At 42.6% G+C, this 26,133-nt stretch overlaps 1 protein-coding gene across 14 annotated transcripts in view; it reads left to right on the plus strand.

The window, feature by feature from the left end:
* TNC (tenascin C) overlaps positions 1 to 26,133 on the plus strand; it is a 98,252-nt gene that overhangs the window by 21,952 nt on the left and 50,167 nt on the right. For all 14 annotated transcript variants that reach the window (XM_005580950.5, XM_005580952.5, XM_045373727.3 and 11 more), the window contains exons 2-10: positions 4,761 to 5,353; positions 8,729 to 10,138; positions 11,481 to 11,744; positions 13,158 to 13,273; positions 14,039 to 14,195; positions 18,386 to 18,655; positions 20,052 to 20,237; positions 20,507 to 20,596; positions 22,805 to 23,068. In XM_005580950.5, the coding sequence (XP_005581007.2) occupies positions 4,897 to 5,353; positions 8,729 to 10,138; positions 11,481 to 11,744; positions 13,158 to 13,273; positions 14,039 to 14,195; positions 18,386 to 18,655; positions 20,052 to 20,237; positions 20,507 to 20,596; positions 22,805 to 23,068 (3,214 nt within the window). In that variant the 5' untranslated portion in view covers positions 4,761 to 4,896. The remainder of the gene's footprint in view (positions 1 to 4,760; positions 5,354 to 8,728; positions 10,139 to 11,480; positions 11,745 to 13,157; positions 13,274 to 14,038; positions 14,196 to 18,385; positions 18,656 to 20,051; positions 20,238 to 20,506; positions 20,597 to 22,804; positions 23,069 to 26,133) is intronic.

Genomic DNA, 26,133 nt, shown 5'->3' on the forward strand with positions numbered 1-26,133 from the left:
AGAAAATCTCACAAAAACAATTTCATAATTCACGGGTATTTATTTGACTCTAAAAATTAATTTTGGTAAAGAAAGAAAGACACATGTGTCTTCTTTTGCATTAGATACATAAGCTGAGGCAGAGCAAAAGGCAGCACAACACGCTTAGCTTAGAAATAGCTTTGTCCTGGGTATGTGACTCCAAAAATCTGTATTTTGCGCCAATGCAAAGGCTATGTCTCTTCCTGATGCCCTTCTTTGCAATCATTGACTTACCAGATCCTTAAATATCACCATGAAAGATATACACACACTTACATATATAACATAATATGTAATATATTATCTATATTATATTATCTTTCATTGTTTTATAATATTTAGTATGTTACATCACATATTATAATATAATAATATATATAATATAATTGGAACAACTATAGTGAGAGATATATATATATCAGGGCATGCATATTTTCTGGGATCATTGAGAGAGGAAAAGTTCTCACTTTGCTGCAGAACTCTTGTCTTTTCTTAAAAACAGACATATGCCAAAGTAGGGCTTTCAAAGTTTAGGAGAAAGAAAATCCTAGAAAAAAAACACATTCATTAAAGTCCATATTTTTCGTTACAAATGTTTCCCTTTATTAAGCTCTTACTGCTACCGAAGACTGTGTGCCATTTCTTTTACACACATTATCTCATGCACTATGAGGACTCCCTTAACACATTTATTGATGACAAGACTCTAGCTTATGGTCACAGATGATATCTTGCACAAGGAACAGGAAGTGATCAAACAGTAATTCAAACCTAAGACAATTTGCCTATAAAACTTGTGCCCTTCAACACCATTCTATTCACATTCTGGTGCTTTGGAACCTGCTACATTCCCAAAGAAGCCCTTTCTATTGGGTGCCAATTCCAACTAGAAAAGCCTTTCTCCTGTTGTGCTGAAATTTGTCTTCTCATAACCAACCCTCCCTCCCTGCCCCATCCCCAGCATGTAAACACACACACACACAGGCACTTGTTCTGTCCTTAGGGGCTACAAGAGGCAAGCCAGTGCCTGCTTTGCCAGGATTTATACATAGTAACCCTGACTCACTCAACCTTGGTTCTCTCAACTACAAAATACACATGCCCAGGTCTGTAGTCCTTCCTCCTACAAGATATTTTCCAGACCTTTTACTGCTGATCGATTTTCTATAAAGATTAGAATCTGTTTGTGTTTTCTAAAGAGTCTCTGTAGAATAAGTTGCTCATTCTGAAATTACAAAAGTCCTACTATCAGAACATGATTCTTCATGTCTAACCTAAATACCTCCAACTGCAATCTCAAGTAATTTTCCCTGGGTTCATCCACAAAGGAGACTTAAAACAGCCAGTTGTCTGCATGAGAATATTTCACATTCTTAAAGGTCATTATTTGCTCCCTATTTTTTCCCTCTCTCATATAAATATTTCTAGTTCTAGTAAATTTATCTCCTCGCCCACCAGTGATTTCTGCAGCTCTTCTTTGATCTACATCCAAGTTGCTGCTGAGTTTAGGACTGTATTCAACTAGGAGGTCAAGCTCAGGCTTAAGTAAAAGGAGGCTATTGGCATGGACTCTTGTTAGGTTTTGTTCCCAGGGGTGCAACAAAATAGGAACTACTGTTTAATGAGTGCCTACTACGGGCTTGACACCATGCTGGGTACTTTATGTACAGGTCTCTAATCCTTAATTTTCTCTGGAAAGGTTTTGACTCCTGTGTTATAAATGAGGTCATAGTTTAGAGATGATAAGTAGCTTGCCAAAGTTACAGGGCTGATGAGTGACATTTGAACCCAGGTATGTCTAATTCCAAAGCCTAATCATTTTCTACAACACTGAAAATATAATGGATTTTTCCCAAAGTACAAAAACACCCGCCTTCCCTCAGACCACCATGAGCCAATAGGAAATACACAATGTTCAAGAATAACATACTCTTTCCCCCAACGATGCAACATTTGGTGGTACCAGTGCACATCTCTTAAACACACAGTGAGAAATCCTCACACTACTCACACTCTGGTCATTATTACTCTAAACTCATTGCCTTGGAGTCTCAATCAGCAACTATAATGGCTTTTTAGATGGAAATTTAAGTCATTTAGCAACACACACAAAAGTGTCAGGGAGAAGTCCAAAAACATTTCAAGCTTGGCCCGTGGCCCTTTCTAAAAAAAAAAAAAAAAAAGCTAAGAATTGATGGGAAAGGAGTAGGAAAGTAGAACTTTGTGAAGGTGAAGAGAGTTAGAGCAGCTATTCTAGTAGACTGTGCAACCAATAAATATTTGTCCAGTAAACACGTAAGATGGCCAAATTGGTTTGAAAGGAGAGAACATGCCAAGTCTCCTTTTTTATAATAATCTTCATTCAGTGGCCTTACCTACATTACAGACCCACACATTGTTAGTTAAGGAGCTAATTTCAATGAGAAAGCATGCTCAAAAGAAGGTTGGGTGTTTTTTGTTTCTTTGTTTTTGGGTTTGTTTTTTTTTGGTTTTTGTTTGTTTTGTTTCTGGGGGGGGTTGTTTATTTTTTTGTTTGTTTGTTTGTTTTTGGTCTAACTAGGAGAAGATGCCCTAAATATATATTACAGGAATAGTTGGTAAAGTGTCAATAAGAATATAATTAGAATGTGGTGGGTATGTGGATAGGACCTTCTTGGTTAAATGCACTATGCTTTCTCAGTCTTTAGGCCCCTGATCAGTCATATAGAAATGTTTCCCAGTTCAATTTTCTTTGCCGCAATTCCTCTCTAAGTTTTGCAAAGGCTTTCTGTCATGAAGAAGGAGATGGTCAGTTGGGATCATGTTGATGCATTCTATCATTAGGATAAAATCTTTCCAGAAAAAAGTTAGAAACCTTCTTATAGGCTGAGCAATCCAAGCACCACCACTAATTGACATAAACAACTAACTTACAATGTGCAAATATAAGAACATCATGGGCATAGGGAAGTGTCAATTTCTAAATGACATGTTAAAAAACAAATATCAGCCGGGCACGGTGGCTCATGACTGTAATCCTAGCAATGTGGGAGGTCAAGGCAGGTGGATTGCCTGAACTCAGGAGTTTGGGACGAGCCTGGGGAACACGGAGAAACACTATCTCTACTAAAAAAAAGAAAATACAAAAAATTAGCTGGGCATGGCAGCATGCACCTGTAATCCCAGCTACTTGGGAGGCTAAGGCAGGAGGATCGCTTGAACCTGGGGGATGGAGGTTGCAGTGAGCCGAGATCACGTCATTGCACCCCAGCCTGGACAACAGAGCAAGACTCCTTCTCAGAAAATAAATAAATAAATAAATAAATAAATAAATAAATAGCTCTTCAATTATCATTTGAACTTTACTCAGGTGCATTCCCTAATTAAAGAAAACCATGAATGACTTCATATCATGTGTAGATCACTTTCACATGCCTCCATGGCATTGTTTTAGTGAATATTATAACTGCCATTTCTTCCTGTCTTTATTTAGTTTCTCAACTGCCTCTGACAAGTCCCCTTTTCTCCGCTGCCTGATTGCCCCTACCGGTGAATAGCTCTGAGATAGATGAATAAGATAACTTGGCAAAGTGAGAACTGCTTCATGGTAACATATTCTCCTCCATATTCTGTTCCCATCTAATTCTTCTCACTATTTAAGTCTCAGTTTAAATTTTACTCTCCCTTTCCCATAAGCTATGCCCCACCTTTCTCTTGACCATTCCTTTTTATTTTCAAACCCCATAGGCAGTTATACACTATACCACAAAACAAATCCTATACATTCTTTCTTGCTTTGCTCCTTAAGTACTGAATGGATTATTCCATTTTCTTCTTAATTCTATTGTTAACTGCCCTGATGGTATATATACACTTGGTCTTATATTTATTTCTCCCACCCTCAGACCTCTGTAAAAATGCTCTAAGTACTTGTTGATTGGAGAAGACATCAGAGGCTCTTGGACATCCTTTCTGAGCTGTGAATTTCAGTTTAGACAACTGGTTCAGGAATATTCTGTCAGGCTCTTCTAAAAACTGGACTTTTGAAGGTTTTGGAAATAAATCAAGGAGCCGGGAAACTGAGGTGCAGAGGAGTAGACTGAATGCTATGCTGACAGTCACATAACTAGTAAGAAACTCTACTGGAATTAAAACTCAGTTTGCCTCCTAGAGTCATCCTTTATATTAACCTCTACCTCTCATGACAGAAGAGAATCAGCAGATGGTGTGAAAATCAGTTTTGAAGATCAATAATAAGAGGCAAGAGTTACTGAACATCTACCGGGACTAGGGCCTTTATAACACTGTAATAATTCATTCAGAGGACTTTGTAAATACTGAAGGAATTACTGAATACACAAATAACTTCTACATCATTCTTTTAACCCTGTCATTAGCAATTATGATCTTCACTACACAGAAAGTGAAATAAGGCAAAGAAAAGTTACATAACTTATCCAAGGGACCAGAGCTACAGCCAAGATACTAACCTGTGTCTCTTTCATTTCAATATTTTACCTTTTTCTCTCTATTTTTCTGTCTCCTTAAATTTCCAGAAGTTGAATAGTGAGTGAAATCATTCCTTCAAGTGGCAAAGTTCTTCTAGAGACCATTTTATGTTTTTACAAGGGTATGTAATGAAAGATTATCAGGAGAGCTTCAAATACAGGGAAATAAAATCAAAATTCACTTGGAATTACAGATATTCAATATATTCAATAGTAGATACTCATAATTTTTTTCTTCATCTTTGCTTGTAGAAAATAATTCTTTCGAGAAGATCAGGGACAACGGATTTGAAGTCTACTTTGTGCTTCTAAATCCCCAATTCTGCTGAGAGTGAGACACCCCAGAACCGTAGAACTCCAGCAGCACCCAGCCAAACCCACCTCCACCATGGGGGCCATGACTCGGCTGTCGGCAGGTGTCCTTCTTGCTTTGCTTGCCCTCCTTACCGAAGGTGGGGTCCTCAAGAAAGTCATCCGGCACAAGCGACAGAGTGGGGTGAACATCACCCTGCCAGAGGAGAACCAGCCAGTGGTGTTTAACCACGTCTACAACATCAAGCTGCCAGTGGGATCCCAGTGTTCGGTGGATCTGGAGTCAGCCAGTGGGGAGAAAGACCTGGCCCCACCTTCAGAGCCCAGCGAAAGCTTCCAGGAGCACACAGTGGATGGGGAAAACCAGATTGTGTTCACACATCGCATCAACATCCCCCGCCGGGCCTGTGGCTGTGCCGCAGCGCCTGATGTTAAGGAGCTGCTGAGCAGACTGGAGGAGCTGGAGAACCTGGTGTCTTCCCTGAGGGAGCAATGTGCTGCAGGAGCAGGCTGCTGTCTCCAGTCTGCCATAGGTATGAGCTGGCGACCGGCCCAGTCCCACACTGTGCAAATACGGAGAAATGAAGAGCATAGCCGCATCCATCACTTGCTTCCAAAGTGGGCTCACTAGAAAACTAGCTTCCCAGAGTGTTCATTACAAAGAGATTTTATGTTCAAATAAATGTGGACACTGCAGCCATCTCTCTCCTGCTTGGAGGAGTCATGGCGACAACTGCTTCTCAGAGGAATTTTCAGGCTTCTGATAAACCCTGCTTTGAAAAACCCTATTTCACCTTAATTATAAGTTTCTAAAACGTATTTGACCATGAAATCTACCCACTTTCTACCCCAAAACCTATGAGTACGCCATGAAAATTCTCCCCAGAGAGCACTCTCTGATAGGTATTGGTGTGGCCCCATCACCTCATTGTACAAATAGAGAAACTGAGGCCTGGAAGGAGGATGGGATTCCTGAAGGTCCTCCAATAAGGAGTTAAGTTCCTCACATTTCAGTATTCTTACAAATGCACAGTGCTGCCTGTGATAGTGCTGAGTCTATAAGAATTAGAAAAAAAGTTCCAATTTAATAGCAATTATAATGATTACAATCATATAAGCTACCTCTGTGTAACAGGCACTGTTGTATTATCTCATTTAATCCTCCCAACAGCCCTTTAATAAGGTTAGATAAGGGAAAGATAAGTCCTCTTCTGCAGATCAAAGAAATGAGACTCAAAGGGATTAACCCACTGGCACAAGATGACACAAAGAGCAATAAGAGATAGGGGCTTTGACCGAGTGCAGTGGCTCACACCTGTAATCCCAGCACTTTGGGAGGCTGAGGTGGGCGGATAACCTGAGGTCAGGAGTTCAAGACCAGCCTGGCCTACATGGTGAAACCCCATCTCCACTAAAAATACAAAATTAGTCGGCTGTGGTGGTACATGCCTGTAATTCCAGCTACTCAGGAGGCTGAGGCAGAAGAATCACTTGAAACCAAGAGGCAGAAGTTGCAGTGAGCTGAGATCATGCCATTGCACTCCAGCTTAGGTGACAAGAGCGAAACACCATCCAAAAAAAAGAGAGAGAGGGAGAGAGACAGAGAGAGAAATAGGGACTTTGCATGTGCCTGTGTGTCTCCAGAGCTCATACTCTCCCATGGATGCCCTGTTTCCACATGCATCTTATTTCAAGGAATTTTGCTGCTTTGGAATTATGTCTTTATCTCCAATAACTAAAGTTGATAAAGCTATGAGTTTCAACAACTTCAAATCAGAGCTGAAAATCTGTGTCCGCCACTCAGAAAAAATGTTCTTCAACAATTATTTCAAGAGTAAACCTGGCTGGCCACAGTGGCTCACGCCTGTGATCCCAGCACTTTGGGAGGCCCAGGGGGGCGGATCACCTGAGGTCAGGAGTTTAACACTAGCCTGGCCACGGTGAAACCCTGTCTCTACTAAAAGTACAAAAAATTAGCCGGGCATGGTGGTGCACGCCTGTAATCCCAGCTACTCGGGAGGCTGCGGCAGGAGAATCGCTTAAACCCATTTGAAAACATTTTCTTTAGGCATAAGTTAGTTTATCTTCCACTTCTGCCAACTCCCTGGAAAAATGCAGATGAGAATACACAGCAGGAGTCATGCTAAGTAGTCAGTTAAAACGATTATTTAGAGCAGTGCTCTCTAATGAAAATATGAGTCATACATGTAATCTTAAATTTTCTAGCAGTCATGTGAAAGGAGAAACAGGTAAACATAATTTTAATCATCTCTTATTTAATTCAATGTAGCCAAAATATCAGTTTTTCAGCCTGAAATCAATATAAAAATTATTAATGGATATTTTTCAGTCTATTATTTCATACTATTTGGAATCTGATGTGTATTTTACACTTACAGAACATCTCAATTTAGACTAGCCACATTTCAATGCCTAATAACCACGTGTGGCCAAGGGCCACCATACTAGACAGTACAGACTTAGACTCTCACTTCACAAATCAGCTTTAAAAAAATTCTTACTTCCTGCTGTCAAGAAGGAGATAAAATATATTAATACAAGCTGTTTCTAGGTACAGAGAATATAGAGTGAATATATTCCAGTGCAGATTATTTAGAAGTGGGTTTTGTTTCTTCTCCTTAAGCTCCATGGAGATCAGACCAGTGACTTCTGCAAACTGAGCTAAGGCAATATTTAGGCCTCAAGGAGCTCGAGTAATGTCAACCTTGACCCCACATTCTCCAGGTTGACCTCCACTTAGCCTTCAGGATAGAAATAAATAAAAGATAAAGGCACGATACTTTTCTGGTGACAGAGCCAAACTGAAAGGTGTCCTTATAGAATTAGAAAGCCATTAGCTACCTCATTTTAGTTGTGGAAAATTAGAATGTTTTGGTTATATAAACCCACATACCAACTTGAGCCAACCTTCCACCAAAAACTTTGGAAAAGAAAACAGAAAAAAATAACAAGGACACAAGAGTGAGCTCTTAAGGGGTTCACTTAACTCGGATATTCCCCAGGGAAGTGGGCTATTGGCCCAACTTCATCTATAAGAAAACTAAGCTCCAGATAGTCTAAATCCCTTGCCAAATGTGGCATAGATATTGAATCAAAAAGTTAGAATTACATTCAGCTCAACAACTATTTCTTGGGAATCTTTTATGTGCCCGGCCTTGACCACGCACTAAAGAAATAGTAACATAGTGGCCAGGCATGGTGGCTCACGCCTGTAATCCCAGCACTTTGGGAGGCCAAGGCGGGCAGATAACAAGGTCAGGAGATCGAGACCAGCCTGGCTAACACGGTGAAACACCATCTCTACTAAAAACACAAAAAAATTGGCCCAGCGTGGTGATGGCCTCCTGTAGTCCCAGTTACTCAGGAGGCTGAGGCAGGAGAATGGCATGAACCAGGGAGGCAGAGCTTGCAGTGAGCAGAGATGGTGCCACTGCACTCCAGCCTGGGTGACAGAGCGAGACTCCGTCTCAAAAAAAACAAACAAACAAAAAATTATATATATAGTAACACAGCCCAGCCTAATGTATGACTCATAATCATCATAGAAATAGTAAGACTTCTTGAAAATGTGACAAAAACTATGAATACACTCCCCAGGGGTGGAAATACACACACACACTCACACACACACACCCCTATGCATAATCACACACTGTTTTGGCATACAAGCCTATAATTTTGGGGAGTTCAGGTTATGAATTCCTACCTGGTATAACTGGATGTGAGTCTCATCTGATTTCACACACTACAACAAATGGTTCTCAAGCCAGATGGAGCCTGAGGATGCAACCATCCTTCAGCTGAATTTGAATCTGGGTGCCCTGGGTAGATGCCGAGAAATGTGGCTGCTTAAGCCTGGCTGAGAACTTCTGTTTCTTTTGTTGCAGGCCGCGTGGACACCAGGCCCTTCTGCAGCGGTCGGGGCAACTTCAGCACTGAAGGATGTGGCTGTGTCTGCGAACCTGGCTGGAAAGGCCCCAACTGCTCTGAGCCCGAATGTCCAGGCAACTGTAACCTTCGAGGCCAGTGCATTGATGGGCAGTGCATCTGTGACGAGGGCTTCACGGGCGAGGACTGCAGCCAGCTTGCTTGCCCCGGCGACTGCAATGACCAGGGCAAGTGCGTGAATGGAGTCTGCATCTGTTTTGAAGGCTACGCCGGGGCTGACTGCAGCCGGGAAATCTGCCCGGTGCCCTGCAGTGAGGAGCACGGCACGTGTGTAGATGGCTTGTGTGTGTGCCACGAAGGCTTTGCAGGTGATGACTGCAACAAGCCTCTGTGTCTCAACAATTGCTACAACCGTGGGCGATGCGTGGAGAATGAGTGCGTGTGTGATGAGGGTTTCACGGGTGAAGACTGCAGTGAGCTCATCTGCCCCAATGACTGCTTCGACCGGGGCCGCTGCATCAATGGCACCTGCTACTGCGAAGAAGGCTTCACAGGTGAAGACTGCGGGAAACTCACCTGCCCGCATGCCTGCCATGGCCAGGGCCGGTGCGAGGAGGGGCAGTGCGTATGCGATGAGGGCTTTGCCGGTGTGGATTGCAGCGAGAAGAGGTGTCCTGCTGACTGTCACAATCGTGGCCGCTGTGTAGACGGGCAGTGTGAGTGTGATGATGGTTTCACGGGAGCTGACTGTGGGGAGCTCAAGTGTCCCAATGGCTGCAGTGGCCATGGCCGCTGTGTCAATGGGCAGTGTGTGTGTGATGAGGGCTATACTGGGGAAGACTGCAGCCAGCTACGGTGCCCCAATGACTGTCACAGTCGGGGCCGCTGTGTCCAGGGCAAATGTGTATGTGAGCAAGGCTTCAAGGGCTATGACTGCAGTGACATGAGCTGCCCCAATGACTGTCACCAGCACGGCCGCTGTGTGAATGGCATGTGTGTTTGTGATGACGGCTACACAGGTGAAGACTGCCGGGATCGCCAGTGCCCCCGGGACTGCAGCAACAGGGGCCGCTGTGTGGACGGACAGTGCGTCTGTGAGGACGGCTTCACCGGCCCTGACTGCGCAGAACTCTCCTGTCCAAATGACTGCCATGGCCGGGGTCGCTGTGTGAACGGGCAGTGTGTGTGCCATGAAGGATTCATGGGCAAAGATTGCAAGGAGCAAAGATGTCCCAGTGACTGTCATGGCCAGGGCCGCTGCATGGACGGCCAATGCATCTGCCACGAGGGCTTCACAGGCCTGGACTGTGGCCAGCGCTCCTGCCCCAGTGACTGCAGCAACTTAGGACAATGCGTCTCAGGCCGCTGCATCTGCAACGAGGGCTACGCCGGAGAAGACTGCTCAGAGGGTGAGTCCCAGGGTGCAGACCAGCGTGATGGCTGTAATGGAGTGGACTCCTAGTATGGGTTGGAAAACTATGTTTATATTTATAAACATACATACACACTGATTCTTTGCACATATTAATATATCCATTTAGACACACACCCATAATGACTCTTTAAGGGGGCCCTGTCATTCAGTTGTTACAAGGTGACCTATTTAAGGGCTGAAGGGCTCAGAGAGGTTATATAATTGTCCCAGGGACACATAGCTGACACATCACAGAGCTGCTATTCGAGTCTACCTAACTCATCTACATAGAGTTTAACATGTAGTGTTCAAGATGAGGTAGATAAAGGGATAACCTCTCTTTTGCTAAATGTCAACTTTATTTCCTACTCTCCACTGACATCAAACCAACAGTAAAAAAGTCTCTCTATTTGGATGGACGTAAAAATTCAGCCAAATTGAATATGCAGTGAGATTACATAAAAACAACTGTTTCAAATGCATACTCAGCTAAAGACTAAATGCCTATTATCTGCAAGATTGACCTGTCTTTTAATTGTCTTTTGTAACTAGTTTTGGTTTTTTGTTTGTTTCGTTTCTTTAATCCTAAAGCTCCTATCCTTAAAAGGGCACTATTTCTGGCAGTTGGTAAGGGTCCTGGTACATAGTAAGGGCTGAGGAAACCCTGGTTAAATGAAAACACAGGAGAGAAATATAATGTTCATGTTTAATGAGTGTCTTCTTTGTGCTTCTCTCATCCTCCCATATTATAATTGTCATAATGGAGAATCTTTGCCTTTACTAAAGTTATTGGAATCTAGACATAAATAAATGGCTTTGTGTTCAGTGCGGCCCAAGCAGGGAAGCCTGGTTGGAAAGAACACCAGGCTGGCAGGGAGGAGATATAAGTTCTAAACTTGATGAGGTGAGCAAGCTTGGTCAAGTCATTCTGCCTTACTTACCTCTATAAAATAAGGAATTAGACCAGATGAACCCAAAATACCCTCCCAGTGCTAGGGACATGTAACTCAAAGTTCAGAGCAGGGAGTCAGGCTCAGACTGCACTTTCCCATGCCAACAGCCTGCATCTGAACTAAGACTCAGGGAGCAGAGAAAGTTGGAGAGGCCAAAACACCAAAGGGACTCCAGCCTGAAGGAAATGGACTAAGGAACAGCCACTACAGGTCTTAAGATGGATCACAGCAGGGGGTCCTTGATACTGTCTGCATTTTAGAGGCAGTGGAAGATCTTCAGACCTCTGTGGCTGACAGTGGAAGAGACAGGTCAAGAGAAACAAACCTAGAGAGATTTTATAGGGCATATTGTTGACACCAGATGTCCTTTCTTATTCCTGCCAGTGTCTCCTCCCAAAGACCTCATCGTGACAGAAGTGACGGAAGAGACGGTCAACCTGGCCTGGGACAATGAGATGCGGGTCACAGAGTACCTTGTCGTGTACACGCCCACCCACGAGGGCGGCCTGGAAATGCAGTTCCGTGTGCCTGGGGACCAGACGTCTACCATCATCCGGGAGCTGGAGCCTGGTGTGGAGTACTTTATCCGTGTATTTGCCATCCTGGAGAACAAGAAGAGCATTCCTGTCAGTGCCAGGGTGGCCACGTGTGAGTGAGCATAACTCTTTAGGGTAGCCTCACCTGACCTCAGCCCACCCAGTATATAACCCTCCCTTGCCACGGCCCCCTACAATCCTATAGTTGTTCTTTATAGTTATACCAAATAAGAGCCTAGAATTAAGTCCATAGAATCATTTCTTAAAGAAATCCCTCGTTTTCCATGAAATCTTTCTCCTTGCTCTCCTGTATACTTCCTGCCAGAGAAAATCATTACAAGTAACATTTAGCAAGTGTTTACTATGTATCAGACTTTGTTGTAAGCAGTCTACATACTAGTACAAGAATGGTCATTTGGCCGGGCAGGCGTGGTGGCTCATGCCTGTAATCCTAGCACTTTGGGAGGCCAAAGCAAGTGGATCACCTGAGGTCACAAGTTCAAGACCAGCCTGGCCAACATGGTGAAACCCCATCTCTACTAAAAATACAAAAATTAGCCAGGCGTGTTGGTGCATGCCTGTAATCCCAGCTACTCGGGAGACTGAGGCGGAGAATAGCTTGAAACCAGGAGGCAGAAGTTGCAGTGAGCTGAGATCATGCCACTGCACTCCAGCCTGGGCGACAGAATGAGACTTTGTCTCAAGAAAAAAAAAAAAAAAGAGTCCTCATTATATGAGTTAGTATATGTATGAAATAGGATCTATTGTTAACTCCATTTTACGGATGAGGAAACTGAGACTACATGGTTAAGCATCTTATCCCAAATCATGCGGTTAACAAGGAGTAGAGGCAAAACTTTAACCCTGGCAGTCCTGGCAGTCCTGGCAGGTTTATGTTCTTAACCACTCTATTACTTTTCAGTGGAGCTCACTGACTATTTTTTTTAAGTGGAAACATTCTGGTTTATGAGTTTAGCATCATTATAATTATCTTCATATCTGAAAAGCAAGCTCTGGCTAGAAATCGACACTTTCTTGCTTAATAATAACATTGGCTGCCATTTATTCAACTTGCTCTGTGTGCCACGAACCAGGCCCAGCAGTCTACACATTGCAGTGGAGTATATCACTCACACCTCAATGCATTCCCAAGAAGTAGACATATTTACCTTCTTTTTCCAGGTGAAGAAACTCAGGCTTAGAGCATTGTGTGCAATTTGCTCAAGTTCACATTAATAGTAGAGCTTAGATTCTAACCCCAAGTCTGTCTGATTCCAAAGCCTGTGTTCATTTTAGACTTAACCATATGAAATTGCCAAAATTAATCATGCCATTTATCCTAATAATAATTTTTATACAACCTCATAGTAGACCTCATCCCAGAAGAAGCTTTAAAAGGACTCCTGCTCTGGTTGTCAGCCCCTGACTGTTGCAGACATCCAGTCTGGTTTAGTGGAATCGTGGCTGTGTTGCCCAACCACACACCTGCCCTATCCTTATGTTCTATTTGTGTTGTTACTTACAGACTTGCCTGCACCTGAAGGCCTGAAATTCAAGTCTATCAAGGAGACATCTGTGGAAGTGGAGTGGGATCCTCTAGATATCGCTTTTGAAACCTGGGAGATCATCTTCCGGAATATGGTAAGGAATACAAAAGAGCAGATCCATTTGATCTCAAGAATTTGAAAGATGACCAAAGGGTTCTGAAGACTTCTGTATCAACTCATTTTCCTTAGTTTTTCGTGGAGGACAAGGCTCTAATTAGCATGTTTTGTGTTTGCATCTATATTTTAAGGGATGTTGGTTTTCCCCTGATTTTAGTAAGTCAGTAAGTTTAGCACTTAGGGCTGATACCCTAGACAAAGAGAAGTTGTCACCTCAAGGTTCCAATTATCCTCATCACCTTGGGAATCTCTACTCAGATGCAAAGAAGAGAAGAAATGGTCTCTCCCTCAAACTACAGTACATCTCAGATTTGAGCAACGCTTCTCTCCAGACCCAAATGTACACGTGAGGGAGGGAACTTGTTCTCTGAATTTAAGCCCAGGCTCTGCCACCAACTAGCTGTGTGACTTTGCAACAATCACCCTGCTTCTCTGATGCTGGCCTCAGTCTACCAAAGGAGGGATTGAGCTTGTGCCTTCAGAATTCCTTTGGCTCTCACATTCTGTCATTTGACTTGCATGACAAAGGGGTAAATGTTTACAAGAGGGAGAAACAAACTAGAGAAATGTCTTTATCATCACTGTATCCTCTGTAGCTCACATACTGATCTGATGCATAGTAAGTGCCTAATGAATAGATGAAAGAATAAAAGAGGAATGAATGAATGCAGAGTGAATGAGTCACATAAATTAAGAGACTGACACCTCCCCTAAGTCTTACTAAGCTGCCTCTATCTCTCAGAATAAAGAAGATGAGGGAGAGATCACCAAAAGCCTGAGGAGGCCAGAGACCTCTTACCGGCAAACTGGCCTGGCTCCTGGGCAAGAGTATGAGATATCTCTGCACATAGTGAAAAACAATACCCGGGGCCCTGGCCTGAAGAGGGTGACCACCACACGTGAGTATCACCTTTAATACTTATAGAATGATAAGGCTGATTGTACCTCATAGCGCCTCCTGGTTGAGAAAGTGCCTTCTCATATAGCATCTGTATCATTTAACTTTTGCTACATTTTTAAAAGTCCAGATACAGTGGTTTAAAATAACAATTCTTTGCATGTTGGTGATTTGGGTTTGGGCTCAGCTGAGCAGTTTATCTGTTCTTGGCTGCACTCCTCATATATCTGTGTGCTTTAGGGGTGGATTGGCCTAGGATGACCTTAGCCAAGATGGTGTCTTTTTGTTTCGCAGGATCTCTCATTCTCCAGGATGCTGGTCCTGTTCACACAGCTATTGAACAGGTTCAAAATTGGCATTATATCACTTCTATCAAAGCACATCCCATGGCCAGTTTATATTTAAGGAATAGAGAAACAGATCCATCTCTTGATGAAAGGAATTTCAAAATCGCCTTTCAAAGGGGCGTGACTACCTGAAGATAATTAAGCCCATTGCTAACAATCTACCATATGGCTAGTTTAATATTAGCACCCAGTTCTAGGACAGAGGAAGGGAAAATATTAATGTTAAGGCTTAAAGAAGCTCAATGACTTTAACAACATATAGGTAACACTATCAGGGGCATAACTTTAAGCCAGGGTAAGTTTTATAACTTTAACCCCATTTCCACTAACATTGACTAGGCTCTGGTTTATGCAGAATGTTAATTCCATCTCTTCAATGGGAACCTAAATAAAATTTCATTCAGTACTAATGATGTCAGAACTTCTTGGGAGTAGAATAGGATTTAGCAGTACTAGATCATTTGGTGAGAAAAAGACCTGAATTTGGAGTTGCTCCAACAGGAAGCGACTTTTTTTTTCCTTTTTTTCTGTCACCCAGGCTGGGGTGCAGTGGTACAATCTCAGCTCACTGCAACCTCTGCCTCCTGGATTCAAGTGGTTCTTCTGTCTTAGTCTCCCAGTTAGCTGGGATTACAGGCTCCCGCCACCACACCTGACTAATTTTTTTGTATTTTAGTAGAGAGGGGGTTTCAGCATGTTGGCCAGGCTGGTTTCCAACTCCTGACCTCAAGTGATCCACCCACCTCAGCCTCTTAAAGTGCTAGGATTACAGATGTGAGCCACCGTGCCAGGCCGCAATGTTTTAAAAAGAAAAACGTACATAATTTTGCACTTCCATATAGGAAAACCTCTTTATTTTCTTCAAGATAACATATGCGCCAACTCTTTAAGTAATTGACTCTTCTTGGCAGGGGTTGTTGGAAAAATTAAATCAGTTGCTAATGACAAGAAAGAACATCTTGCGTTTAAATATTTGCACATTTTGCCTAGCTCAGAGCCAATTCAAAGAATTTTCTCTTCCATAAGTAAGTGTTTTCCATCATCCTGACAACATCACTCTGTGGTAGGTAGAAAAGCAGGTACCAACAGGAAAAAAAAAAAATCATTAGATCACCAGAAAGACAAAGAAAAGACAAAGCAAATGCTTAGTTGCTATGGAGGAGGTACACTGACAATACAAAAGACTTTTTTTTTCACTGCTCTTTTCTTTTTTATCTAAATTTGGGAATTGTCTGCTTTATTTCTTCTTATTTTAGATTTTTTAAAATCTAAATTTGGGAATCGTCTGCTTTATTTCTTCTTATTTTAGAACAAACATTCCAACATTTGAAGTTGCATAATCATATAAATTTCAACATAGGGGGACAGATATTTACCTGTTTATTTTGTATTTTTAGTACAGACAGGATTTCACCATGTTGGCCGGCCACTGTGGCCGGCCGCAATTTACCACATATACCTGAAACCTTTGAACCTTTAACCTTTTTTCCAGATTTAAAGGGCCTTAAATTTCCAGTTCAAAAACATTTGGCTCCTTCTGTCTGGCATCTATATCAAGGTGGTATTATATTTACTTTTGAGGTCGATATTTTTGAAAGGTGTTGTCACGTAAAGGGGGAAAAGGAGGGGCTTTGGATTCAATGAGTTCTGAGTTTGAATTTCATCTTTACCATTCACCATCACCTTGGAAAAATCTATTTCTTTAAGCTCCAGATCCAACAGCTGAAAAATGGGTTTACAGTATCCTCCTTGTGAGGTTGTCATAAGACTCAAGACATAAATAACAAAGCACCATGTTTGCACCTGATAAGTACAGAGCATTGTTAGTTTCTGCTATTCAAGGGCCCCAAATCTAGGGGGACATCAGTGTCCTTGACCGAATCTCCACTTCTTTAATGTAAGGGGACTAAGGAAGGCAGTAGGTACGGTTTGAGTGCTTGCTAGCACCTATAATGACATAGAGCAGGCAGCTTCTGTCCTTTTTTGTGGCATCATTTTCGTTGTGCATTTTATATCATCTGTGAGCCGAGACTGATGTATCAACACCTAGACTTCAAAAACAGACTCTGCAGTTTTCTCACAATCAGCTGTGAATTATTCTTCCTTTTCATTCGCCATATAAAGTCAATTTCCTGTCACTTGTTATTGTTTACTGAACAAACGCTGAAAACACAAACATGAAGAAGAAGACGACGACGATGACGAGGAAGAAGAAGAAGAAGAGGAAGAAGAAGAAGAAGACGACAACGATGACGAGGAAGAAGAAGAAGAAGAGGAAGAGGAAGAAGAAGAAGAAGAAGAAGAAGAAGAGGAAGAAGAAGAAGAAGAAGAAGAAGAAGAAGAAGAAGAAGAAGAAGAAGAAGAAGAAGGAGAAGGAGAAGGAGAAGGAGAAGGAGAAGGAGAAGGAGAAGGAGAAGGAGAAGGAGAAGGAGAAGGAGAAGGAGAAGGAGAAGGAGAAGGAGAAGGAGAGGAAGAGGAAGAGGAAGAGGAAGAAGAAGAAGAAGAAGAAGAAGAAGAAGAAGAAGAAGAAGAAGAGGAAGGGGAAGGAGAGGGAGGGGAAGGAGAAGCAGAAGGGGAAGAAGAAGGGAAGAAGAAGAAGAGGAGGAAGAAGAGGAGGAAGAAGAGGAAGAAGAAGAGGAGGAGAAGGAGGAGGAAGAGGAAGAGGAAGGAGAAGGAGAGGAAGAGGAAGAGGAAGAAGAAGAAGAAGAAGAAGAAGAAGAAGAAGAAGAAGAAGAAGAAGAAGAAGAAGAAGAAGAAGAAGAAGAAGAAGAAGAAGAAGAAGAAGAAAGGAGAAGGAGAAGGAGAAGGAGAAGGAGAAGGAGGAGAAGAAGAAAAGAAGAAGAAGATTCACTGAATACCCAGAATGTGCCTGTCTCTATACTGGGAATTTAAAAAGACTCACTCTCTGAATGAATGAATAACCCCACCTAAATTGACTCAAACTGTACAGAAATCTGTTACGAAACAATGAGACAGATGTGATATTAGAATGCTCTTTAAGGACAGTAGCAGCCACAGGGAGGGAATACATGTTTACCTTACTGAAGCCGGGTTTAAGAAAGGCTTCTCATTAGGAGACAACATTTAAGTGGGATTTTGAAGGATGCATAGGAGATTTTTACAGGGAAGTGTGGTCTTAGAAAGAAGAGAGAACAGCATGTACAGAGACCAGGTGGTGCCCAACAGCATAATGTGCTTCCAGAGCTCTGAGCATCTGTCAGAGTACAACAGATAGTGGGTGGGGCAGAAAAGGTCAAGAAGAGCATGCAAAGATAGGCACGGCTGGAAATAGCAATGACTTTCTTGCGTGAATTCCTTTTCATCAAAAATAACTTTTCATACACTGTCAAGACAGTCTACTGCCTCACTTCTCTGCTTTGTAATTCTGTTGGAAAAGTTTTGAACCATCCAGGAAGTTTTGCCTAATTAAAAATTTAAAGAGACCAAGTTCATTTTTTCAAATAAAGTATCCCCAAAGCATGTTTCCTCAACTTATGAGAACAGTAATAATACCAATAATGATAATAACAAAAGAACAACCTTTTTTTTTTTCGTTTTCATGTGACTCCATGGGCCAGGCTTTGTGCTAGATGTTTTGCAAGCTTTATCTCTGTTAAGATTTGAAAAACAAAAAACAAAAACAAAAAACACTAGAGGTAGCTGCTATTATCCCTACTTATAGTTTATCAAACCAAAAACAGGTTCAGAAAGGTAAAATAAAGTCAAGCCGTTAGTATCTATCTAAGCATTCACCCACAGATCTGGAGAATTACAAAGTCCTCTCTGCTCAGCCTCAGGCACTGGCCCTAACCTCTGAAACCTCTCTGTCCTATGCCCATCATAGGCTTGGATGCCCCTAGCCAGATGGAGGTGAAAGATGTCACAGACACCACTGCTTTGATCACCTGGTTCAAGCCCCTGGCTGAGATAGACGGCATTGAGCTGACCTACGGCATCAAAGACGTGCCAGGCGACCGTACCACCATCGATCTCACAGAGGACGAGAATCAGTACTCCATCGGGAACCTGAAGCCCGACACTGAGTACGAGGTGTCCCTCATCTCCCGCAGAGGCGACATGTCAAGCAACCCAGCCAAAGAGACCTTCACAACAGGTAAAAGGCCTCTGCCTGTTAACAGATACAGTAAAGGAAAGATTGAAAGATTTCCATCCCACTCCATGTTGGGGTATCTTCCAGGCTCATTTTACAGTTAAAAAAAAAAGGAGTATTTCTACTCATGTAAATTTTAAAATATTGTAGCAATTTATTAATTAATTTTTCAAAAAAAATTCCAAATAACCTTCCAAAGCACTTTTGGGGCTGGGGGGCCTATATAGAAGATGCTGGTCAGATATTCTGAGACAAAAGTTCTGATTAAAATAAAGTTCAAATAAATATTTTTAAAGTAAAATACAGTATATGGAAAACATATATGACAAATGAGCCTCCTAACACCTTAGCCTATGGCATTATTTTAAAAGTTCGAAAGTGTCAATTTTTCATTCAGTAAATATTTTTTCGGAGCTCAGTAAGTACTTTGTGAATTATTAGAAATATGATGAGGAGGCTGGGTGTGGTGGCTCATGCCTGTAATCCCAGCACTCTGGCAGGCTGATGCAGGCAGATCACGAGATCAAGAGATCAAGACCATCCTGGTCAACATGGCAAAACCCTGTCTCTACTAAAAATACAAAAATTGGGGTCGGGTGCAGTGGCTCACACCTGTAATCCCAGCACTCTGGGAGGCCGAGGCGGGCGGATCATGAGATCAGGAGATTGAGACCATACTGGCTAACACAGTGAAATCCCATCTCCACTAAAAATACAAAAAAAAAAAATTGCCAGGCATGGTGGTGGGTGCCTGTAGTCCCAGCTACAGGCTGAGAGAGGAGAATCGCATGAACCCGGGAGGCAGAGCTTGCAGTGAGCCGAGATCGCGCCACTGCACTCCAACCTGGGTGACAGAGCGAGACTCCGTCTCAAAAATAAAAACAAAAATAAAAATAAATAAATTTTAAAAAATAACCGGGCATGGTGGTGTGCTCCTGTAATCCCAGCTACTCAGGAGGCTGAGGCAGGAGAATCACTTGAACCTGGGAAGCAGGGGTTGCAGTGAGCCGAGATCATGCCACTACACTCCAGCCTGGTGACAGAGGGAGACTCTGTCTCAAAAAAATAAAGAAAGAAAGAAATATGATGAGAAAATGCAAAAGACCAGCTTTTACACGCATGAACTTATTTTTAAGTCTTTGCATTGTTCTTTAACCACAAAGTCTGAGAAAAACACAAATGACTAAAGTGTCGCACTCATCCGTAATAGGGAAAGGTGCCAAATCTGCAGCACTTGTTTAGATTTGCACATCAACTATGGGGACAGATGAATGTGCTGAGATTTTGTAATTTATCTCCAGTTCCAGGCACATTTCATATGTCAGCTTGGGCTATCAAAGACTCTTGCTCTCTTGTGACTGATATGTTCAATGCAAATGCTCCTTCTTCTCTCAAACAGGCCTCGATGCTCCCAGGAACCTTCGACGTGTTTCCCAGACAGATAACAGCATCACCCTGGAATGGAGGAATGGCAAAGCAGCTATTGACAGTTACAGAATTAAGTATGCTCCCATCTCTGGAGGGGACCACGCTGAGGTTGATGTTCCAAAGAGCCAACAAGCCACAACCAAAACCACACTCACAGGTGAGCTCTGCATCTCTGCAAGCCTGAGCCAGCCAGCCCTAGAGGGCCCTTAAAGGATGGGCACCTGCTCCCATGTGTCCCCATTTGCAATCCTCAGAAATAAGTCCAATTTCCAGAATTACTGCTTACTTGGATTGCAGCGAGTTCTTTTGTAAAACATTCTGAACATTGGTCGTCGCCTTCAGAGACCAACTCAAAGCCATTTTTATCATCCTCTGAAAGTCTTTCTGATTTCAGGATGAATCTCAACTTGCACATTCTCTCCTTAGGTCTGAGGCCAGGGACTGAATATGGGATTGGAGTTTCTGCTGTGAAGGAAGACAAGGAGAGCAATCCAGCGACCATCAACGCAGCCACAGGTGAGGCACACCTGGGATTCCCATCCCACTGAGCAGGTGCTGGGCAGATGAGACAGGGCCCATGTGGCCAAAACCTATTCAAAGAGAAAAAGTAGAAGCCCAGAGGAGAAAGGGCCCTGTAGTATCACCTAGCCCCAATGTCAAAATTCAAAAGGAACATAAGTGTGGTCCATCTGTGTGATGCCAACATCATCCCCTGTACGGAAAGGGAGACTGGGGATTTTTGTTGTTGTTGTTGTTGTTGTTGCTGTTGTTGTTGTTGTTGTTGTTTTTGAGATGGAGTCTCACTCTGTCACCAAGCTGGAGTGCAGAGGCATGATCTCAGCTCACTGCAACCTCCACCTCCTGGGTTCAAGAGATTCTCCTGCCTCAGCCTACCAAGTAGCTGAGACTACAGGTGTGCGCCACCATGCCCAGCTAATTTTTCTATTTTTAGTAGAGACTGGGTTTCGCCGTGTTGGCCAGGATGGTCTCAATCTCTTGACCACATGATCCGCCCGCCTTGGCCTCCCAAAGTGCTGGGATTGGACTCGTGAGCCACTATGCCTAGCCGGGATTTTTTAAAAGAAAAATTGGAACCAGACTTTATAAGAAATTCACGAACATTTTTAAGTTGGTAATCAATTGCATCTTTTAAATAAACCATTGTCTAGTCCAAACACATCTGTGGGGTTTTCTCTGAGAAAACACCTAACTTTTATACCCCTGTCAAGCAGATTATAAGTAACGGGATTGTAGTTTAAGTCCAGGCTCTGCACTTACCTGTCATATCCTGTAGCCACAGCCTGCAGGTGAAGATGCTGAAGGGTTACCTGATTTGAGGTCATTGATTCTTCCCTCAAGATTTTTTTTTCCATTTTTCTAATAAGTATGCACTGCAAAAAGAAAACTCCTCCTCTGCCTCTCCCCCAGCCCCCAGCCCCCAGCACCCAGCTTACCTCCCTGCAGACACTATGAGGAAGAGGGAGGCTGGTGTGTAAAGAGGAGATGGAGCATCGTTGAGATTCTACATTATGCAGGATGCAAGGCTGGGCATTTACATGACAATTCTTTTTCTTTTAATCTTTTGATTTTGAGATAATTGCAGATTCATATGCAATTTTGAGAAATTATACAGAGAGATTCCCTGTGCCCATCACCCAGGTTCCCCCAAGGGTAGCATCTTGCATAAATGTAGACGAATATAACAACTGAGAAATTGACATTGGTGTAATCTGTCAACTCTATATTTCACCAGTTTTGCATACACTCATTCATGTGTGTGTATATACTTAGTTCTATGCAATTTTATCGCACATGTAGATTTGTGAATGCACCACTAGATTCAAGATACAGAACAGTCTTACTACAAGAATCCCATGTGCTACCCTTTGCAGCCACAGCCACCTCCCTCCCTTTGCCCCTCTGCCTAACCCTGGGCATTCATTTATCTGTTCTTCATCTCTATGATTTTGCCATTTCAAGAATGCTGCATAAATGGGATCCTACACATATTAATCCATTTGTGTTACTGTAACAAGAATATCTTAGACCAAGTAACTTATAAACAGAAGGAATTTATTTCTCACAGTTCTGAAGGCTGCAGAGTCCAAGATCAAGATGCCAGCAGATTTGGTGTCTGATGAGGGCCTGCTTTCTGGCTGACAGTGGGCCATCTTTCTACTGTTCCCTCACAGGACAGAAGGGGCAAGGTCTCCTTTACAAGGGCACTACTCCCATTCATGAGGCCTCCCAAAAGTCCCTAGATCCAAATACCTTCACTCTGGGGATTAGGTTTCAACATAAGAACTTTAGGGAGGCACAGACATTCAGTGCATAGCGATACAGCATGTAACCTTTTGAAACTGGCTTTTTTTCCTTCAGCATAATTCTCTCGAGATTCATCTAAATTGCTTCTTTTATCAATAGTTGGTTCCTTTTAACCGCTTTAAATTTGACTAGCATTTCATGGAATGGATATTCCATGACATTTTTAATCTTCTCAGACTCCAATGGAGTCATGTGGATAATGTATAATTAGACCTATTTTACAAAAGTAAAAAGAGAGACCCAGAGAGGTGACTCTCCTGTGGTCCCTCAGCTCCTCTGTGGCAAACCCACAGAGGAGCTCAGAGGCCAAATTCCAGCCCAGAGGCAGTTGACTTTCAACCCCAGAAGCAGCCCTGCCTTGCAGCCTGAAGAGCATTCATCTCTCTGTTCTCCTCCCAGAGTTGGACACACCCAAGGACCTTCAGGTTTCTGAAACTGCAGAGACCAGCCTGACCCTGTTCTGGAAGACCCCGTTGGCCAAGTTTGACCGCTACCGCCTCAATTACAGCCTCCCCACAGGCCAGTGGGTGGGAGTGCAGCTTCCAAGAAACACCACTTCCTATGTCTTGAGAGGCCTGGAACCGGGACAGGAGTACAATGTCCTCCTGACAGCCGAGAAAGGCAGGCACAAAAGCAAGCCCGCACGCGTGAAGGCATCCACTGGTGAGTCTGCCCTGAGCTTCCTCCAAACTCTAGGTTGATTCTGAGGTTAGCAGATCTGCTCAGTCAGGGTGTCCTTACATGAGAAAGCCAAATGCAAAAGCAAGCCACTTTGTCCATCCCTGAAGTCCCTAAACACCACTTTGAAAGCACTGCTTATTCGTCTTTCCTGCCTCCTGTCAATTGATACAGCAAAGTTCCCCCACTGGGAAATAGGGGTTTTAAAATAAAATATTTCTTCCTAGGAGAACTTAAAACCTCAGGGTTTGTGTTTCAATTTACCTATGATTTTTGTTTTCTTTTTTTAACTGTGTGTGCATCATAAAATCTTTTAAGTTGTTTCTTGTTTATTTCCTCCTTTTAGCCTAACAATGAACTTACCTTTCATTTTACTTCATTTAAAGATGGCCAAGATGTTGGTAATAATATTTTTTTGGGTTATTTTACACAAACTGTTTTTATTCCAGGTCTTTTGCTTTCTGCCAAGGTTACCCCTGAAGAGTGGCACATGGCCATTTGAGACTTCCACGGTGCCCTCTCATTTTCTCTTTTCTCTTAGTCATTAAGACATTAACCTAGTTTGTCTATGATGACAGCTGAATCCTGACATTGTGGCCCATGCAACCTGTGTCCATTCTGGCCCATGCAACCTGTTCGCTGAACCTGCTGCCATGCTTACTTGGTGGCTAAACTGAAGAGACAACCAGGTTTTTAAAATATTTCCTCCTTTACGAAAAATAAGCCTATTCAATTTTGGCCACCAAATATTCAAAAAGTATAGGTGGAAAATGTTACTTCTCCAGGGTTTGGCAAGTAACAGTCTTTACTTCCAATTTAATTAGTAAGCATGTTTTGAGTACCTACTGCATACATTGTACAGTACTGATATTTGAGGAAAAGTAGTTCCCAAAGTCAGCATTGTTATGTGGACTAATTTGTGCCTGCTCATAGTGCTTGGGGAAGACTAGATACTCAGAATGCTAGACAGAACTCAAGAAAAAGAGTGATCCAAGGAAATCAGGAGAGCTGACAAAGGTGTTACAGCAAGAGATGTTATTCCAGTTGAAGCTTGATATGCAAGAAAAGGGTTAGAAGCATGGATATATTTGGAAATGGCTTTAAGAGTCTTTCTCACAGTATCTTCAGTCTCAAATCACAGTCACTTACACAAGATAGAAGTTGGTTTTCTTTCTTATAAAATGAATCTGGAGCTGGGAGGCACAGGGATAACAGTAGTTTCAAATTGTCAGGCACCAAGGCTGCTTCTGTCTTTCTTTTCCACCATTTTTAGTCCTTGGCTTCCATTCTCAGAGTCATCTCAGTGTCACAACATGGCTGCTGTAGTACATCCATTACATCTGTGTTCTAGGCAGCATAAGGGAGGGAGAACCAAAACTCCCAAAGAGGAGCACCTTCTAGGTGAGTCTTTCTGGAAATTCCACCAATCACTTCTCCTCATAGTTCATTGCCACTCTTAGCTGTAAGGGAGACAGGGAAAGGTAGTCTTCTGTCTGAACATGTTGTTTCCATATAAAATTGAGGTTATTTGTAAGAGAGAAATTTGGCAGACAATGAGCAGTCCCTGCCAGAGTCTGAAATGAGTTTACGTGGTCAATTCTGTTGACTCTGCATTGACTGCTTCCCACCCAACTATAAGATTATTATCAAGGATGCTCTGAAAGAGTAATTTAATCAAAAATAAGGGGGGGGGATAGAATCAAGAAAAAATAAATCTATAGTAGAGATTTAGTTTCAGCTTTATAAACATGAGCTTGTTATAAAGTGTCAAGGGGCAACAAATGAATCAGAAATACACAAAAGATGAAATCCCTCTCTTTCTTTCTCTCTTTCTCTCTCTTTCTTCCCTCTTCCCTCCCTCCTCCTCTTCTTCCTCCTCCTCCTTCCTCTGCCCATCTGTCTTAGCTTTCCCTTAAGTTTGATAAATGCTGTATCTAAAAGAGATTCCTATTGCCCCTCAGTCATTCCACCTTCTGGTGATGGCCACATTGCCTCCTTCCTCCAGTGAGAAAGCCCCACACCTCCGCAGTCACTGAAGAGGTTTTATCTCCCTAAGATCCTGGGGTATGGGGCTTCTCCACTAGAGAAAGGAGGTAATGTGGCTATAACCAGGAGACTTACTAGCTAGAATTATTCTGTGTCTGAATGAGAGCCCAATATTGGTATTCCAAACCCTTAGCAGTTGCATTTCCCCACCATGCCTCCTTAATGCCATTTCAACGATATCATGTTTCATATTTAAAGACATTCTTCAGTGTGGGAAAAATGTGCAAAGTTCTTTTTATTGGTTCTTCTCCACTGTCCACAGAATATTTCCCCCATCCCTTTTTCCACAGAAAAAAAAATATATGTTTCATTTAAGGTGAAGCAAACATTTCTTTCCCTCTCTTGAATTCTAACTTGTAAAGTCAATAAAATATATCACCATGCTCTGTGCTAAGTTATGGGGTTAATAGGGAAAAGAAAATGGGTATCTAATTCCAAGGAACTCACTGTGTAGCAAACAGATGATGAGACAACATTCTGCTCACTACGATCGAGGGTACAGAGGGTGCAGCCAGTGCGCAGGAGACACTGGATCTAACTTCAGAGAATCAGGAAAGGCTTACAGTGAGAAGATGCTTTTGGACAGACAGGGCAAACATATAAAGGGCAAACATAGATGTGTTAAACTGAATAGGTAAAGAAGTAGAAGCCCAGGCACCTGGCCTTGGTAAGCATATAGGAAGAAAGAAAATAGGAAAAGTGAGAGCTCTTGGGTGAAGGAACCACGTGGCTGTAAGTCCTGAAATGTTGCAGAGTTTTAGGTTCAACCCTCAGAAGTAAGAACCTTCCAGCTCTGTATCACTGGATTCTTATCAACAGAAGCCTGCAAGGCGCCACTCAATGTCTGTGGGGCTTACAGAAAAAAATGGAGAATCAGTGGCCCTGAAGAATTTTTCCCAGGGAATTCCAGGGTTTTAGTGATGGATTGGGCCATAATGTAAGCCTTTTTCTTGATGTGGCACCATACTAAAAGTCTGCACAACCTGGCCACCTATTGCACCTCT

This window comes from Macaca fascicularis, chromosome 15 (genome assembly GCF_037993035.2).
Source record: "Macaca fascicularis isolate 582-1 chromosome 15, T2T-MFA8v1.1".
Classification (NCBI taxonomy): domain Eukaryota; kingdom Metazoa; phylum Chordata; class Mammalia; order Primates; family Cercopithecidae; genus Macaca; species Macaca fascicularis.